General features: G+C 42.5%; 1 protein-coding gene across 2 annotated transcripts; it reads right to left on the reverse strand.

Annotated features, from left to right (window-relative positions):
* Nucleotides 1-1802: 1802 nt before the first annotated feature.
* On the reverse strand, nt 1803-15493 carry LOC113509720 (glutamate receptor ionotropic, kainate 2-like). 2 transcript variants are annotated; one of them, XM_031910755.2, is made up of 18 exons: nt 15268-15493; nt 12964-13112; nt 12107-12277; nt 11034-11188; nt 10708-10907; nt 10019-10293; nt 9533-9769; nt 9140-9203; nt 8811-8956; nt 8553-8714; nt 7896-8095; nt 7339-7540; nt 6856-6941; nt 6250-6331; nt 5452-5500; nt 4112-4227; nt 3740-3961; nt 1803-2865 (listed from the first exon to the last, which is right to left on the reverse strand). In XM_031910755.2, exons 1-18 carry the CDS (start codon nt 15347-15349, stop codon nt 2554-2556), a joined length of 2910 nt encoding a protein of 969 aa, XP_031766615.2. In that variant the 5' UTR covers nt 15350-15493; the 3' UTR covers nt 1803-2553. The 2 variants fall into 2 exon arrangements, with proteins under 2 accessions (XP_031766615.2, XP_031766616.2); XM_031910756.2 differs by lacking the exon at nt 9533-9769.
* Between the last annotated feature and the right edge of the window lie 1309 nt (nt 15494-16802).

The raw sequence follows: 16802 nt of genomic DNA on the forward strand, positions 1-16802 counted from the left end.
GGGTCTCGAATAACTACTCTTTACCCGGGCGCCAACTGTGCAGGCTACCGCATGCGCGTCACTGAATTTAGGCCCGGTGGCTCAAGTCGGTACTCTTGTAAATAGTACCGGCTAGGGGAAATGATTGTGAGAAATAATAAAATAACTACGTCATGAGACGTGCGGGGCCGGGGGAGATCTCGCGGCAGAGCGCGCGTTACGTCCAGGGGACGCGCATTGAGGGGGCCAGGTCCCTTAAGTGGGGATGGTAGTCGTTTACCACTCGGTAAACATAGCGCGACCCAACCGGCGAACAAATTCCTTTACGGCAGGGACCTTGAGATCTTAGGCAATTACGTCATTTCTGCCGTAACGACCCGCATCTGCGCACAGTCGCAGAGCAAGGTTTTGTAGAGCTTGCAATCGCCGCAGCTGTGATTCCGCATTGACCGGTTAATCTCTACCCTGAGGTAACGCACTTAGCATCCCCAATTAACGGGAGAACTACGGAGCTGGAGAGGCGATAAGAAAACTCTCTGGCGGCGAGTAAGTAGCGCGACCGTTTTTCCCACGTTAACGGCGGTGCGCCACCTATCAAGCCACTCAGGTGGTCCAACAGCCGCTGTATCTTACGTGCAGCGGCATCGACCCGACTTGACGTGAAATATGCACTGTCGTCGGCAAAAAAAGTGACAACGTCGCGCTCTCCCTCAAGGAGATCGTCACTTAAGATGGAGATATCGTCCTTGTACAGTCTCTTAAAAACTATAAATGAAGTGGTGTATGATGAGCTCATGATATTCTATATGCGAATCTTTAGCTAAATTCACATTAGGCACATGCTGCCTTCAGCGTGACATGAACCTGTATGAGCGGGCGTCGATGTAACGTTTTATTGTACCAGCCGAGTATTGTGATACGACCTCCAGACGGTTAACCCTTCTTTGCATAATGGTGGAAATTTCCATCATAACATTGAATGCCCAAAAATTATATAAAAGAACAAGTTCATTTTAGTTGATCGTGTCTGGATACCTTTTAATGTCCATTGCAGAAAAAAAAACATAGCTGTCAAATGTATTTTTTAACCATTTTTCCTTTAATTTTGAACATGAGTTATATCACCTTGATTTATTTCACCAATAAAGAAAATTCATGCAAAGAAGGGTTAATAGTCGACAAACAGTCATGGTATGAGCGTTCATTATATTCGTTTCATATTACCTATATTGATTGTATAATATTAGATTTACTATTATTTTATACCACCTTTTGCCTGCAAGTTTACACGCGTGCATTGTGTAAGTAGGACAAGCCAATGAAATAGAAGTCTTCTGGTATCTTATCAAGACATCACATACACGACATTTTAAATTGCACATCGAGGAACGCAGCTGTGGAAATGGCGCTCAATTTGGTGCAGTAGTTTTTGCGTGATGCTGGAACAAACCTACAGACAGACAGACAAAAATTCAAAAAATATTATTTTAGCTTCTATTGTTCCTAGGGATATATACAATATGAGGGATATTGCTTTGAATATCTCTTAAGTACAGATCATCGTGTTTATAATTACTCTTCTCCATTCAAAGGTTGTTTGGAAGAGATCGCTTTTAGCGATAAGATCGCCCATTGTTTTCTTGTAATTGTTTGTATTTATAATAAGTTTACTATTGTAATCTTTTAGAGGAAACAATAAAGAGTATCTTTCTATCTATGGTCTAGTTACAACTTTATTATTGGCGGGGTATTGTATATGTACGTATTGATTTTATCATTAGTGTAGGTATGGCGGAAGTATACACCCAATGAGACGGACAACGAACAGCTAGAATGTTCATATTTTATTATTATTTAGCATACAAATAACTTATTAGCTTATTATATCTAAAATACATAATAATATAATGCATAACCAACAAGTTTGTACAATCTGTTTAAGTACGCGTGCATAGTTCAAATAATTACAATAATTCCGCTAATTTAACAATAGGTATAACATTATAAACTAATTAAATTGGTTCGAGGGATGCCTTCTCCTGCACTATCGTCAAAACGAAACTATCATTATATTTTCAAGCAAATCTGCTGGCACTGTAGAGCTAGTAGTCAACCACTTGTCTGTTTGGTTGCACAAGCAGCTACAGGTATTTAAGTCTTATTGCTTTTTCATTTGTTGCTTAATTTTTCATTAAAAATCATTTTTTAAACTTTAAATGTTTTAATTGAACGGAATTAGGACCCAGAGTCGAAATATAGAAATAGACTAATTGCGAAGTAAGTGAACTAATCTTACGATTTCTCAAAATCTGGCGATATCGACAGACTTGCTAATTATTACTGGTGTACGTATCACTTTTTGATCTGCAAATTTGGATAAGCGATTCTTCCGTGAATATTTATATCCTAGACATCCACCGACCATTACATCTACTCTCCACTCGCACCGTCTAACCGGTTATCGGTAATGCTATAGGCACAAAAATGCTAGATTGTTAGTAGCTGTAATTCTAATTTAAACTAGACTTGTCATCGGTTCTAAAACTGTGTGCGTCAGTTCCCGCTGGCCGCCTCTCACTGCCGCTCCCGCTCCCGGTGCGCGGGCGCGGGCGCGGGCGCGGGCGCGGGCGTGGCCGAGTTCCTGGCGGCGTGGCGCGCCAGCCGCATGCTCGCCGTGTGCATCGACGAGCGGCGCCGCGCGCGCGGCCCGCCGCTCATCACCGGCGCGCCGCCGCCGCCGCCGCCCGCAGCCGCGCTCTCCGCCGACTGGAGCGACGCCAGGCGCTCCAGGCGCTGCCGCTCCTCCTCCGGACTCAACTCCTCGCTCTCCTGCGTCACGGACTCGGAGCGCGGCGACGACTCACTCGACGACGTGCACAGCGTACCCTGGAAACGGCCGATGTCTCAGTACGGTCTCGCTCGGATTACGCAGTTGACACATTGCGAAGTGATAGTCTTAGAGGGGCTACTATGAACGGTAATTACAAAGTTTCGGATTCAAATTTTAAGCATTACTGTACCATGAAACTCGTTCCGAAGTCAAGCTCGAGGTCGAGCACGGGGAGGTACATAAAACATTTGACAGAACTTTTTTCACGCTATTAACATTTATTTAAATAAAAAACATGTAATTTCTTACATCACACAAAAGCTTAAGAGGTAACTTTTTACTTTCTAATTTATGAATTTTGTGGTGAAAAGATAAAAATATCACTGTTAATGTAACTAATTGGTTTTTAAAAATATTTCTTATTTTGAGACAACACGTTCTAGTCTAATTACTTCTGTACTTAATTTACTTTTTCTGTCATATAAATTGTAAAGTGCGATAGTAAAATATTTATATTATATAAATATATAAAAGACCTCTCATCTTTTGTTTGTTTCCTGAAGCATACTCTGCGGTCCCCGTCCGAAAGCAATACGAGTACATCCGAAGAAATATAATGGTTGCTTTATATTTCGTTTTGTTTACAGTGATTCGTTTCGGGTATGAAGTTCGAGCTGACTTTATAGTAGCTTCTCAGAGCTGGAGTGTTGGTAGTCACTGATATCAAAATGATTTCTGACAACTACGATGACGACGTACGTCACGCAGTGCTTGAGTAAACAGCCAATTTAGAACGCCCTACGGTTGCCGCGGGTTTCGTGATACATTTTATAAAATAAAACCTAAACTAAAATAAAACCTAACCTAATAAAATTACAAATTATGTATGTAAGTATTAGAAGGAAATGAGGTGCATGTTTAGGCAATTACTTTCAAGGGTTTTTCCGATTGCTCAAATCGAAATACGAAGCGAATCTCCGCCCAGAAGCGCCGGCTGAAAGGCTCGTTAGGATCCCTGGGGTGGCGCCAGGCGGCCCATATGAGGTCGCAGCACGACACGATTATCCCGAGCGCAGATCCTACCACCAGTATCACGAACAAGCCCAGGAAGTTGGTCATCTTCAACTCTTCGCTCGAAGGGTCATCCCCGACCTGGAGATGCGATCAATTTTAGTACCATGGTAAATAAAGTAACATTAGTGCTTCCGTTTCTGAATTCTTCTTGTCTTATAACTAATAATTTTTTCAAGGTATAAAAATAGAGACGTCTCTGTAAGTGGACCGTGAACACTAGGTACTCACGTTGCAAGCGCCGCCTCCGTGCTTCTCGTTCCACCACTTGTGCTTCATTTCGCGCAGCACGCCCGCCTCCTGCAGGTTCAGCAGCGCCAAGTTCAGCTGGTGTCGGTACGGCGAGTCTGGACATATTTATAGTCTACTATAGACACGTATCTCTAGATAAATAAATGGCATGTACAAGATCATCAACAACACATACATATGCCACTCCTGGGGACTACATCAATTTGTCCTTATTCGTCCACTTGTGACTGAATTATCTTACGTTACGGTATAATATGAAATAATCACGTTGGGTATTAAATTTGTAATCACATGGGTGTCCTTACGTCAATAAGCGAGAGGGAGATATTGTACAAAAGTCGTTTGCTTGTGCACCTCTGTCCTATCCGTGTTTCTACCGTGAAGAAGTTGCGTTTGCATGGCTATGTTTCGGTTTGAAGGGTGGGATCTGGCAGTGAATTTACAGGGTACAGAGGAATAACACCTGAGATCACGGGAATGGCAATGCATGGAGATATAATGGGCGAAACAGTATATTCTGTTATGTCCATAGTACTGCTAATGTCTATAGGCGACGGTTACCACTTTCCATCAGGTTGTCTGTCAGCTTGTTTGCCATTCTAAGTTACATAAAAAATAAATAAAATAAAAAAAAGTTTTTGGCAGCTGCAAGAGTCAGTCTTGAATACAGATTCATTTCTTTATACTGATGGTATAATTAACGTTGCTTAAAAACAGAGAAATAACATATTGTTATGAAAAATATAGGTATTTAACAAATATATATTATTGAATACTATATATGATACATGTAGAGGGATTTAGTCTAAATGTATTTTGTATTTTTTTTTTCTATCTTCCTTTTTTCAGATGTTTTAATTTTTTTTTATTTTTTGTATTTCAGTTTCAGGTTTGGTCGTAACTACAAAGCTGGTAGTATACGTGCCAACTACACGGGAATAGAGGTCGATCGCGGAGCACGCAATCTTTACACTAACCAGTTCCGCATTGTACTGTACGAGTACTGTACGAAGCACGAAGGAACTGGCGTAAGACTAACTATAACAAAAACACAGTTACTGTAGACAAGAAACAAGACTCATAAAAGTATATACGTACACGGGGGTGCCAGAATGATCTAGTGTCCACTCCAGAAGCAGAGTGAAGCTTTACAAACACATCTCTGAGAGTACATATACGCTTTTTTAAGAGGGCAGGCCCACGCTGAGGAATAACCTTAAATACGCCAACCAAATATTCCACCAGCGTTAAGGAGATATTACGAAAAAAAAAAGTTAAATGAAATAATATGGAAATATGATAACAGAGAAGTGTCTTACTTTTCTTCATAGCAATGCCATATCCTTTGCTATCGAGGAGCGAGCCCACCTGAAACCAAAATGACAGTTCACGCTTACCATCCTCTAAGGACTATTAATAATGGGGATGTACTCATTACTAGTAATATAACCTATCAGGTCGACTTCCACGCGGTTCCCCCTGGAAACTATCGTGATTAATTACTGTTAAATTTGTCGCGATGGGCCACTGACCTGACTTGATCCTCACCTATTACCCCTCCCTGGTGTCCCGCCAGTGTACCATATACGATTTCATTTCATTCATGGTTACCATTTCATTGTCGTCCATTAAAAAAAATATTACTTAGGTACGTTCATAACGGAGGGTCAGTTAGTAATGAGCTTACTAGACTATCAGGACGACTTCTGTGTGTCCCCCCCCCCCCCCGGCCCCTAAAACTATCTAATGGTTAATTAATTAATACGAACCAGCTGAACTGACTTCATTCTCATCTATCATTCCTCATTGGTACACCGCTAGCTGATACTAGTAACGTCAGCACGGGGCTGCTATTGCATTTCATGTAATAAACATGTACATATACACGTATATATGTCGATTACATATCACTATACAATTTTATCTTTTGTTTTCAGTTATTCAAATATGACAAACTGCAGGCCACAAATATTGTATCTTACTAGCAGTTGCTTGCGACATACGCCTGTACAAATATTTTTATTAGCTCACGAGAACAATATCGTTATGTTAAGTAGAGTAAGTAACAGGAGTCGGTGTAATGACATCTTGCATTTATAATCGAGGTTGAGATTTACCATTGTGACGTCGCAGTTGCGCTGGATCGTATACTCGATGGACGTAGACTCCATCAGGAACGCAAAATCTTCATTCATCACCCTGTCCAGAAGAAAAATATTGGTTTGTTGTCATTTCAAAACAGCAGCTACTCGGCCACTACTGGCCACCGATCTCTCTCTACGTCTCTACGATTGTAGGATGCTACACTAACATTTAGTTTATTATCTAAAGGGTTTTCAACCAATTTCAAAAAGTTTTTTTTTAATTATTATTACGAGTGCCTTATAACTCTGCCAGTTGTAAATCAATTTGGAAAATTCTTTTCTTAACTGAAAGGATATACTTGCAATTGGTTCTATAGAAATTTTATCAAAATCGGTCCAGTAGTTTAGTTTTTAAATCAAAATAATTGGTTTTGCTTCAATTGAAATCCGTTTAATTTTTGTAGAACAAAATGAAATTATATTTCATATGCGGTATTGTTGTATTTTGCACTGTCCCTTACCACGCAATTCATCTTATTACTTTTTTTATCTTTGCGGGCTCCTAACGATATCCTGGGGGTGAAATGGGGCGGTAATACACGTGACAATAATTTAAATTCCATTAAAATAATTTCTTACTTCTGTATGCCAGCACCATTGTCGCCGGGCATGTCGTGTTCGCTCATGTGTTGAAACATTCTTTGATAAAGCTCGTTTTGAGAATGCTGCAACAGAAAATAATTCATTATTAATAATTTCGTAAGTATATTCGCATCACAGCCGGTCACGATTAAGGCTGCAAATGGTTCCGAAACTAATCAAACTATCTCGAGCTAATTACATGTAACTTAGACCGGTAGTTAAAACATTAAATAAAATTGTCAATTTAAAAAACCGCTTTACAAAAGTAGTACTTTCTTTTATAAACTTCATCATTGTCATCTTCAACATTCTTCATCATCAAGTTTTATGAATTTTAGCGTCATGATTATAAAAAGATCAAGAGAATAAAAAAAGGCACATCAAGTTGTTTGCCATCTCAGTGGTGTAGAAAAAATCACGTATATTATTATGTACAGTGTGAGTAGCATTCAGTGGCGAAACATACAAACAGATACTTTCCTGGAAGAACATGTAAGTGGATCCATTGATTTTGGCTCCATAGGTGATGCCCAGGTCGTTGTCGGCGAGGTCCTGCACGTTGTGTATGAGCTCGTTGTTACTCTTGTGCGCCAGCAACGTGGCCAGGTTCGCCGTGTACGAGCTGGTGATGACCAGCGCGAACAGCCACCACGCGCTCGCTACCGCCCGCGTGCCGTAAGCGCTATGTACCACATGTACATTTATTATATTAATACTTTTATTATTTTTTATGATTGAAAGCATGTCTATGCATTGAGATGTTAATTTGGTTTCTTAAACAGGTTTAAAACAGATTAGCTTATGGACCAGCAGACTTGTGGCTTAACTTCTTAAGTCTACAGGAATGTTTATTTTATTGCATGTACAAGCATGTTATCTTTCATATGTTATATTCAAAAAAATATTTCGAATATTGATAATTTTACATTTACGAGTATATGTGTACAGAGCATATACTCCTGCAATAATAATAGAACCCTTATCAAAATGTTGAGAAGAAATTATTTTATATCTAATAAAGTAACTGTCGTTCTTACACGGGAGCGATTTCTGAGCCCTGCAGCAGTACAGCTCCCAGGTTGAACCAGAGTGCGTTCTCCAGTGTGAACTGGTTCTCGAGAGCGAGCGGCTCCTCCAGGCACGGATACGGATTTTGCCATTCTTCAGGACACAGGCGGCCGACCACGTACAGCAGAAGAGATGTACCTAAATATGCAAAGCCGAGGCAAATCCAAACCTGCAACCACAGTACGATCCGTTATATTTCGTATGTAATCGTGTCGTAACTGACGTGACTGCATATTATGAATTGTAAATCAATTATTGGTAGTCGTATTGACAAAAGACCTCAAATTATAATTTGCATGCTTAATTTTTTTTTTCTAATGGGTAATAGAATGATAATGGAATGGTAACTCCACCCGCGCTATCGGTATACATCGGCGGGGCACCAGTGAAGGATGATAGGTAAGGATGAAGTAGGTCAGTTAGCCCATCGTGACGTATTCAATAAGAATTGTTCACGATGGTTTCCAGGGGGAACCACGTCGAACTAATGAGGCATATTGCTAGCCTCCCCCCGCCCCCGGTGGCATGCTGAATATGGAACTGTTTATGTATTGTATAAGAACTTTGTCATTATTATTCTTATTCGTAAGGCGTATTGAAAGTATATTTCTCAAATAAATGCTCACCTCCCTGGAGAACGGTAAAAGGAATGCGAATAATTCCGGTTCTGGAGTCTTCGGTTTACGGAATAAAATGCTGATACCGAGGTTCATGAATGGCGTCGAAAAGTCAACTGCCTTCTCGCGTTCCGCCGTGATCGTCAAGTCGGTGATTGCGAAGTCTATTTTCTGTGGACATCACAAGCGATGATAATAGTTAAACGCGTCATACTAATATGCATATTATATAGGTATGTTGTAATTTGGGCTGGGCAAACCACTTACCGGATCGCGCATAAGCTGACCCAGCATACCGTCCCATTCCCCGGAGACATTGGTCGGGGAGCCGTACTTTCCATCCGGCTGCTCCACTAGAGTATACGTGAAGTTCAACAGCTCAGCTAGTTTACTGATCAGTTCGACGCAGAAACCTGAGCACGAGTGGTCAAATATGCATGTTATTAATTGTGAAGCAATATTGTTACAAAATATCATAGCTTGGAAGAAATAAAGATCATACTTTTTTTTAAGACTTTCTGATATGTGAGAAGCGTTGGTATGAATTATTAATTCTGAGTCAATATTAACATATAGTGAATACTGATTGATTTTACCTTCATAACGATCGTTCCCTGACAATCTTTGGGGCGATTCTTGTCTCATTACATAAGGTTGGTTCTGTAAATGAAAGTTTTCCATTAGTGGTTTTAATACAATGAAACGTATAGGCGCGTGCCACGCAACGAACCAAACAGAATACTCTCTGGTCTGACTCGCGTGGCACTTCTCGTGCAACGCTGTTCTCAAGGATTAGTGCCGTGTTACGTCTACGTAGGTAGGTACTCGGTAAGTTTACTGCCACGTCACACTCATCCTTGTCTACAAAAGTTAGTGGCTGCTCAGGGGCAGAAACTGGAGCGAGCCGGTACGTAGCTACATAGGGAGCGCGAGGCCGGTACCGGAGCAGCCAGCACCGTGGATGTCGGTCAGCGGCCGCAGGCCCGTACCGGCGCGATGAGGATGGTGAAGGAGCGGTTGGCGACGGAGAGCTCCGCGGGCGGCGGGTCGCGCGGGCCGCTGGGCCGCTGCCAGGCCAGGCGCGTGGCGGGCGCCCAGCGGCCCGCGCGCGCCAGCCGCCCGCCGCGCTGCAGCTCCGCCACGCGCAGCGTCACCTCGCGCCGCCCGCCGTCGCGCTCCCACGCCGCGCCGCCGCCGCACACGCTCACCGACGCGTTCCACTCCTCCTGCACACCGCCATCACATCGTCATTGTTGACCGCGCACCGCACCCCTCCGAACTACGACTCGACGCTCGACATTTCATATTTACGAGATGAGATCTAGGATCCTCTACCCCCAGCGTGCGATTAGTTTCACGTAATAAGCAGTTTTTATATTCTAGAAAAAAAAAAACGTAGCAATTTAATTCTGAAGAAAATTAATATAATCGAAGTAATCTCTACTTATTATTATCTTTTAAACTTAATTACAAACCGAACGAATATAATTGAGGAGTGTGTCGGCGTGAAACGCGCCGAGTCCGTGCTCGCAGCCGCCTCCCCCTATAGAGTGCAGCTGTAGACGCTCGAGCGCGCTAGCGACGAGGCGGGCGCCGTCGTACGCGAGCAGCAGCGCCGTCGGCGGCGCGGACATCACCTCCTCCAGCTCATCTTGTGGGACCTCGCCGCCCAGCCGACTGACGTACGCGTCGCGCCACGCCTCCATAATTCTCACCACTTCCGGCGACTCGGGGTCGAACAACTGTAGAGCTGGGAGGATGGAGGAGAGATTCGTAATAATGTGGTTTATCAGTCCCAATACTAGTAATATATCTTATCAGATCGACCTCCACGTGGTCCCCTTGAAAACCATGGTGCTGAATTAATCACGATTGGCTAACTGACCTGCCTTTTCATTCTCACCTATCATCAATCGTCATCATTATATTTGAGAAATGCCTTTGATTTATTTAAAACCATTACAATCAGTCGATTTTGCTCCGGAACTTTTCTTTTTTACTCACAATTTCTTTCATCCATACTGATATGATGAAAATAATTGTCTTTTTACTTGATTTTCATGACTAAACGAGTGATTCGATTTTGATTAAATTTGGTATGAGGATATCTGAGGCAGAGTACAGACTCAGGTGGTTAAGACAAATAATAGTAATGTGAACTGACTGGTGATGTTGGCGCCGCCGTGGCTGTAGTTGGCGAGCGGCTGCGTGTGCAAGTCGAGCGTGAGCACGATGTACGAGTGGCGCTCCGACAGCAGCCCCACGCGCTGTGCCGCATCCAGCACCAGCAGCGCGCGCTCCGCCGTCTCGCACCACACTATGAAGTTCGTACTGCCCGACTTTTTGAGCAGCAGCAGTAGGTTCCTGCCCGCAATCGTATTGATGACTAACCATAAGAAGGGAATACTAGAACGCTGGACAGGCGGCAGGGTTTAGGGTTTTACTTGGAGTTTTCCTAGTAGTATAAGTACAAGTGGCATCAGCACGGACCTGAGCAGCGCGTCATCGCCGGGCGGCGGCAGCTGGCGCGGCACGAGCGTAAGCTGATCTGCGTCGGGAGCGAGCTGCGCCGCGTAGTGTGCGCTGCCCTCGTACAGTAGCACCGCCCTCTCCCACGACTTCTCCACGCACAGGTCCCGGCAAACCTGTCTAGCGACCATACATACCGCTATATAGTTTATTGTTTTTAGAAACACATTACGAATGCAGGTTAAATAAAATGTTACTGTTTAAGTACATTAATTACTATTTTTAATTACCACAAATTTACTATAATCACACCACATCCCTTACAGATTAGGTAGAGAGAACCGAGTGCTGAATTTTTTTTTTGCCAATGTAGTAAAGCGAATAAAAGTAATATATATCCATATGTATTTGGAGAATGCTCTAAGAAATTGAATATAAACTGGGTATTTACCTTAGTTCTGATGCCTATTATTAAATCAGCGAGTACCTAATGAGTACCTAATTTAATCGAATACTCTATTTAATGAGTACTTGATTAAATCGACTAAATGCTTCTAGAAAATTGGTATCGTGGTATTGCATCTATTCATGATTGACATACACCATCTACGTTTGAGGTTTTTTTTTTTTATAATAAAATTGAACTGCGCTTGTGCTATTGGTGTCCGTTGGCGGGATAACGGTAAATGATGAATGTAGGTCAGTTAGTTCATTCAGAATATTTATATGTCAACCGAGCACTTAAAAAATCACCATGGCTAAATCGCATTTCTGAATTACTCGATACAGGCTTGCGTGCCTAGTGTGTGATTCGTAGCGTTAATCATCGATTTAAAGTGTTTTGGCAAATAAATATTCATTTAATTCAGAAGAATTCATCAGGAAATAAGTATTGGAGTCGAACAGTCGCATTACTAGCAATATACCCTGTAAGGTTGACCGACACATGATCCCGTGGAATCCATCGTAGTTTCACATGAATTCGCACGACCGGTCAACAGTCTCGACTCCACCCTTTCAGTGGTCCCTCTAATATTGTCAACTAGTGAAGACTACTACTACTACTAGCCGAGAGCGAGAGCGGCACGGCGCACCTGAATGAATATGTCGGGGTGGGGGTGCAGCGCGAGCGCGTCCCAGGTGGGCGGCAGCGGCGCGGGCCCGAGCAGCAGCAGCGGCACGCCGGCGCGCGCCGCGCCCTCGCCGGCCAGCCGCGCCGCGCGCCGCCCGCCGCCGCACACCAGCGCCGCCGCCTCGCGCGCGCCCTGCACCGCGCGCAGTCCCGCACTCCTCACTTCCTACTCACTCACTCCTCATCCCGGTCTATCATTTCCATTTCATTCGGTGGCTAGGTATTCGTTTGAGGGATAGAATGTGGAAATGAAGTTCCTGGGAAAGCAGCCCTCAGGAATGGCAACGCGCAAAGGACATCATGGGCATCAGGATATATGCGGCGATGTCCACGCTCTGTGCATGGTTCATGTCTATTCATGCATATTGGCGACGTTTGCTGTTTTTAATACCGGTGGGTGACCGGTTAGTTCGTTTGTCATTCTGAGTTCATCATCACCGTATCAGCCTTGTACTGCTGCCAGTAGTTACCACAATTGGCAGGCGGATTGGCAATCGTAGTTACGCTTTAGAGGTGTTTTAAGAGGGACGCTGCTACTCGTCCCTCGCCCTCCCTTAGTCGTCTCTTACGACACCCACGGAAAAGGAAGAGGTAACTTATTCTATGCGGGAGCCACACGGCAAACGGCCGTTTTTTTGTACAACTCGAAATGTCGTGTTGCACAAAAAAAGGTCGTTGATGAATGAAATAAGTAAACACTTTAGGCTACTAACGGGCGTGTAGTACGTTATATAACAAACAAAACTTATTTGCCACCAAATAGTGATAAGATGTGTGCGTGTGGTGTGGCGCGGTGTGGTGTGTGGTGCGATGGGACACCTGTTCGCAGACGTGCGCGGGCAGCGCGAGCGGCTCGTCGGGCTCGACGGGTGCGACGGCGCTGCCGCCGGCGGCCGCTCCCAGCGCCGCGTCCACCGCCGCCGCTAGCTGCTGCGCGCGCCGCGGGTCCGCCTCCACCACGCCCACACCTGCGCTCCCATAACACCAACACTGCGGTCTCTATAACTTTTTTCTTTTAAAAACATTATTGCAACGTGTTTGTGTATTTTTTACCAATAATAAAAAAAAAACTAATATAAAGTGAAGATCAATTTCAAACTTAAAAAAATTGTATCGCTTCGACAAATTTTTAAAATTCGAAATATTCACGCCATTCGCCTAGTCCCGTGTTTCTTTTTTCAATGGGTGAAAATGGTATAGTAACCCTGCCTGCGCTAACGGGATACGCTGGCGGAGCACCAGTGAAGGGTGATAGATGAGAATGAAAACAGGCCAGTTAGCCCATCATGATGAATTCATCAGGAATTAACCATGATAGTTTCTAGGCAGAATCGCGAGGAGGTCGACCTGGTTGGGTATATTGCTAGCAATGGGATTCTCAGTCTCTATTACTAACAATCCCATTCCCCCCAGCCATCCTCCTAGTCCCGTGTTATGTATAAGGTATCAGGCAACAGACATCTGGAAGATAATCTAGAACCAATAAAATACCTGAACATTCAGACCCAAGTCAGTACAAAAGAGTTCGCTTTCTAAATTGACCCGACCGGGAATCGAACCTGGGGCCTTATTATGCACAGTAATGTGCCTATCGCCGCACCATAGAAGTCTCTAAATATATTGTAGTATTAGAATTACGAAAGGGATCGAGAACGAATGATTGATGACGTCGGGAGGGGCCGCCCTAGTCGGACGTATGTCGTCTGAATATGTGAAGTGCTGATGAAGGCCAAAAGTAAAAGTACCCGTAACCGGCGGGCGTCTGTAAATAGATTGTAGAACGTGAAGAAAGCGAAAGAGGTTCGTTTGAATCCGAACATTTGGTGCTTTATTTTTTTCTGCCTATCACAATGGGAGACAGGTGCGAACAATATGTACGAGTATGTATGTATAATATTTTCATAAAAAAGACGCAATAAACTGTACAATCAATGTTGTTTCCAAGGTTTCGTACTAATAAGGTATAATGGAGACCTTTTAGTGCGACTTTGTACGTTCATCAGCCACAGCGTTATATCTCGACAACTACTAATGCTAACGATTTAAAGTTTGTAATATTTTTACATATTTTTGGCCCACACATATTAATACAATGAAATTAATGGAGGTTTTTTTATTTTTTTTGTTAATGGGTCCAAAAAGGGTTCTCAAAATCTACTAGTCCATGTTAGGTATTACATAAAGGGTTTCATTTATACATTTTAAAACTAATTCTTATTTATTTTTGCGCTGTAGTTATAGTTTTTTTTAAGAGGTTTTGTAGAACCATTCACTCTTTATCTCCGAAGTTTGAGAAAAAATAATTTCATATATATATATATATATATATATATATATATATATATATATATATATATATATATATATATATATATATATATATATATATATATATATATATATATATATATATATATATATATGAGAATTGCTGAGGAATTGCTGTTAAAGTCCTATCTTAACCGAGTATGTCAAATGGATAAATGCGCATAGATAAGTATCGAACCATCGCCGAATAGAACACAACTGGCTCGTATTCATTTCAATAGCATTACATAGTGCATACTTATTAAAATCTAAATAAATTCAACTTTTACTAGACTATATTTTATAATAAATATATCTTTACCATACAATTTCAATACAATAATCAAAATCAGTTTTCATCACCGAGAACAATCCAGTGCAAACAATAATAAACAATACACGAAACGTTTACTGTAAACTCACCAGTATTTACACGAATTAAGACATTTGCCGTGACTTTGTGGTTTCTCTAGATATCCCTATTCCCTAGTATCTGTCCTCTTTTTTATGCGATACTATGTAAATTGTTTCGTTTTTGTTTACGTACAATATATCACTCTTGATATTGTTCAGTAATGCTATTAGCTGTCGCTGAATCTATTTGCGTTTGACAATATTTTTCCAATAAAAATATTGTCATAGGCCAGGACTCAAGACATAGATAGATAGTTATTAGTGCTATTCGAAACGACGCAATTTTTCTGTTTTTATCGCAATGGATATCTATTTTAATGAGAAATACTTATTTCGGATGTGTCCTCCTGGTTCATCTATCGTTTATAATGATGTAGTGTGTTGAAGAATCCGTATACTGACCGATTCGAATGTCAACATCGGCACGTGTTCCCGCGGGAGACAGCAGCACAGCCACGAGAGTTAGCCAGCGGGAAGCCGCCATGTCGCCACGGCGCCGCGGCGCACGCGCACTGCCACCGACCGCGCTTCGTCGCGCGCTCGCTTGACCCGTTTCTCGATCTATTCCTGGCCCGCCGCGTCACGCTACACGCCGCGTGACGCGTCACCTCCCCCGACCTCGTGGCCGGCCAGGCCGGCCAGGATCACCTGCTCTGTCCTCGGACGACACTCCTCGGGTTCTTAATATTTCGTTAATATAATATCAAGTAGATATCCCTTATTTTAAAACCTTTTTTTTTTGTAAATGCTTCTAAACAGTATTAATTTGAACATTTTCTTCACTAATATCAATGCTTTGTAAATACGTACTGTTATATTTTTACTATTGAAATGTATGTAGGAAATAAATGTACCTATACATAATAGAAAAGCATAACTTGGGGATAGGACAGCCTAGACGTATTCGTAAATATGATGGCTTGATGGCTTTTTACAAGATATCGTGTGGTGCGGGCACGGCGTGGTGGTGGCGCAGCAGCAGTATGAGCACGGTGTCGGCGGCGCCCGCGCCCGGCGTGCGCGTCACGCGCGCACACGCGCCCCGCACGTCGCACTCCTCCCCCTCCACACACGTGCCACACACGTGCCCTTCTGTATCCGTTTGTGAACCAGCCTCGCAATAGCCTAAAACATTGTTTACCGGAAGGAGGAAAAATTAAGTTTTGTTGATCGGATGAAAATTCTTACTAATATATTATATATGAAAGTGATCGGTTAAGGCGCTATAAAGAGACAAACGAACAAACCATTTGTCACCTTATATCGCCTTAACCGATCACTATAAAATTTGGTATACAAGTACTACACGGGATGGAGGAGGATATTTTTATCTCGATCAGTAAATATACGCTGCTCACCTTAACTAAGTCGCTAGTAAGATATAATTTACTATTGATAATATATGTATAATCATCATCATCATATCAGCTTTTAACTGTTTACTGCTAAACATAAGCCTCCCCCTTAGGGGCTTTTGTCAGTAGTTGCCACGATTGGCAGGTGAATTGGCAACCGCAGTCAGGCTTTAGAGTTGTTTTCAAAGGGGGACGTTGTTGCCCATCCCTCACCCTCCCTCAGTCGGCTCTTCCCCCTTCCTTTTCCACCCACAGAAAAGGAAGGGGTAGCCTATTTTATACCGGGACCACACGGCCATATATTATACCATATAACATATAATCCTTATTATTTGCTTAAAATAAAAATATATTTTTCAATCATTCACGTCATGGAGCATATCTTTTCATATTTTCTACACATGAAAAGATGAAAAAAATATAATCATGATTGTACATATATTTACCTGTCTGAACCTTTGTCGATGATAAAGTCCTATGCATGACGATGGGGCCAGCATTATGTGACTCCTTTCCTGGCCGATATTTTCCAACGTGACAACGAATGGAAGTGGCTGTGAGGAAATGAGCTCGAGTATTACG

The sequence above is a fragment of the Galleria mellonella genome, unplaced genomic scaffold, assembly GCF_026898425.1.
Source record: "Galleria mellonella isolate WM207_F2 unplaced genomic scaffold, CSIRO_AGI_GalMel_v1 utg54, whole genome shotgun sequence".
Lineage (NCBI taxonomy): Eukaryota > Metazoa > Arthropoda > Insecta > Lepidoptera > Pyralidae > Galleria > Galleria mellonella.

Coding starts and splice junctions, on each gene's coding strand:
- LOC113509720 (XM_031910755.2), bottom strand. CDS start 15,349: ATGGCGGCTTCCCGCTGGCTAACTCTCGTGGCTGTGCTGCTGTCTCCC. Junction 13,113..15,267: donor CGATGTTGACATTCGAATCG/GTCAGTATACGG, acceptor ATGGGAGCGCAG/GTGTGGGCGTGGTGGAGGCG. Junction 9,770..10,018: donor TCCTCAATTATATTCGTTCG/GTTTGTAATTAA, acceptor GGCGGTGTGCAG/GAGGAGTGGAACGCGTCGGT.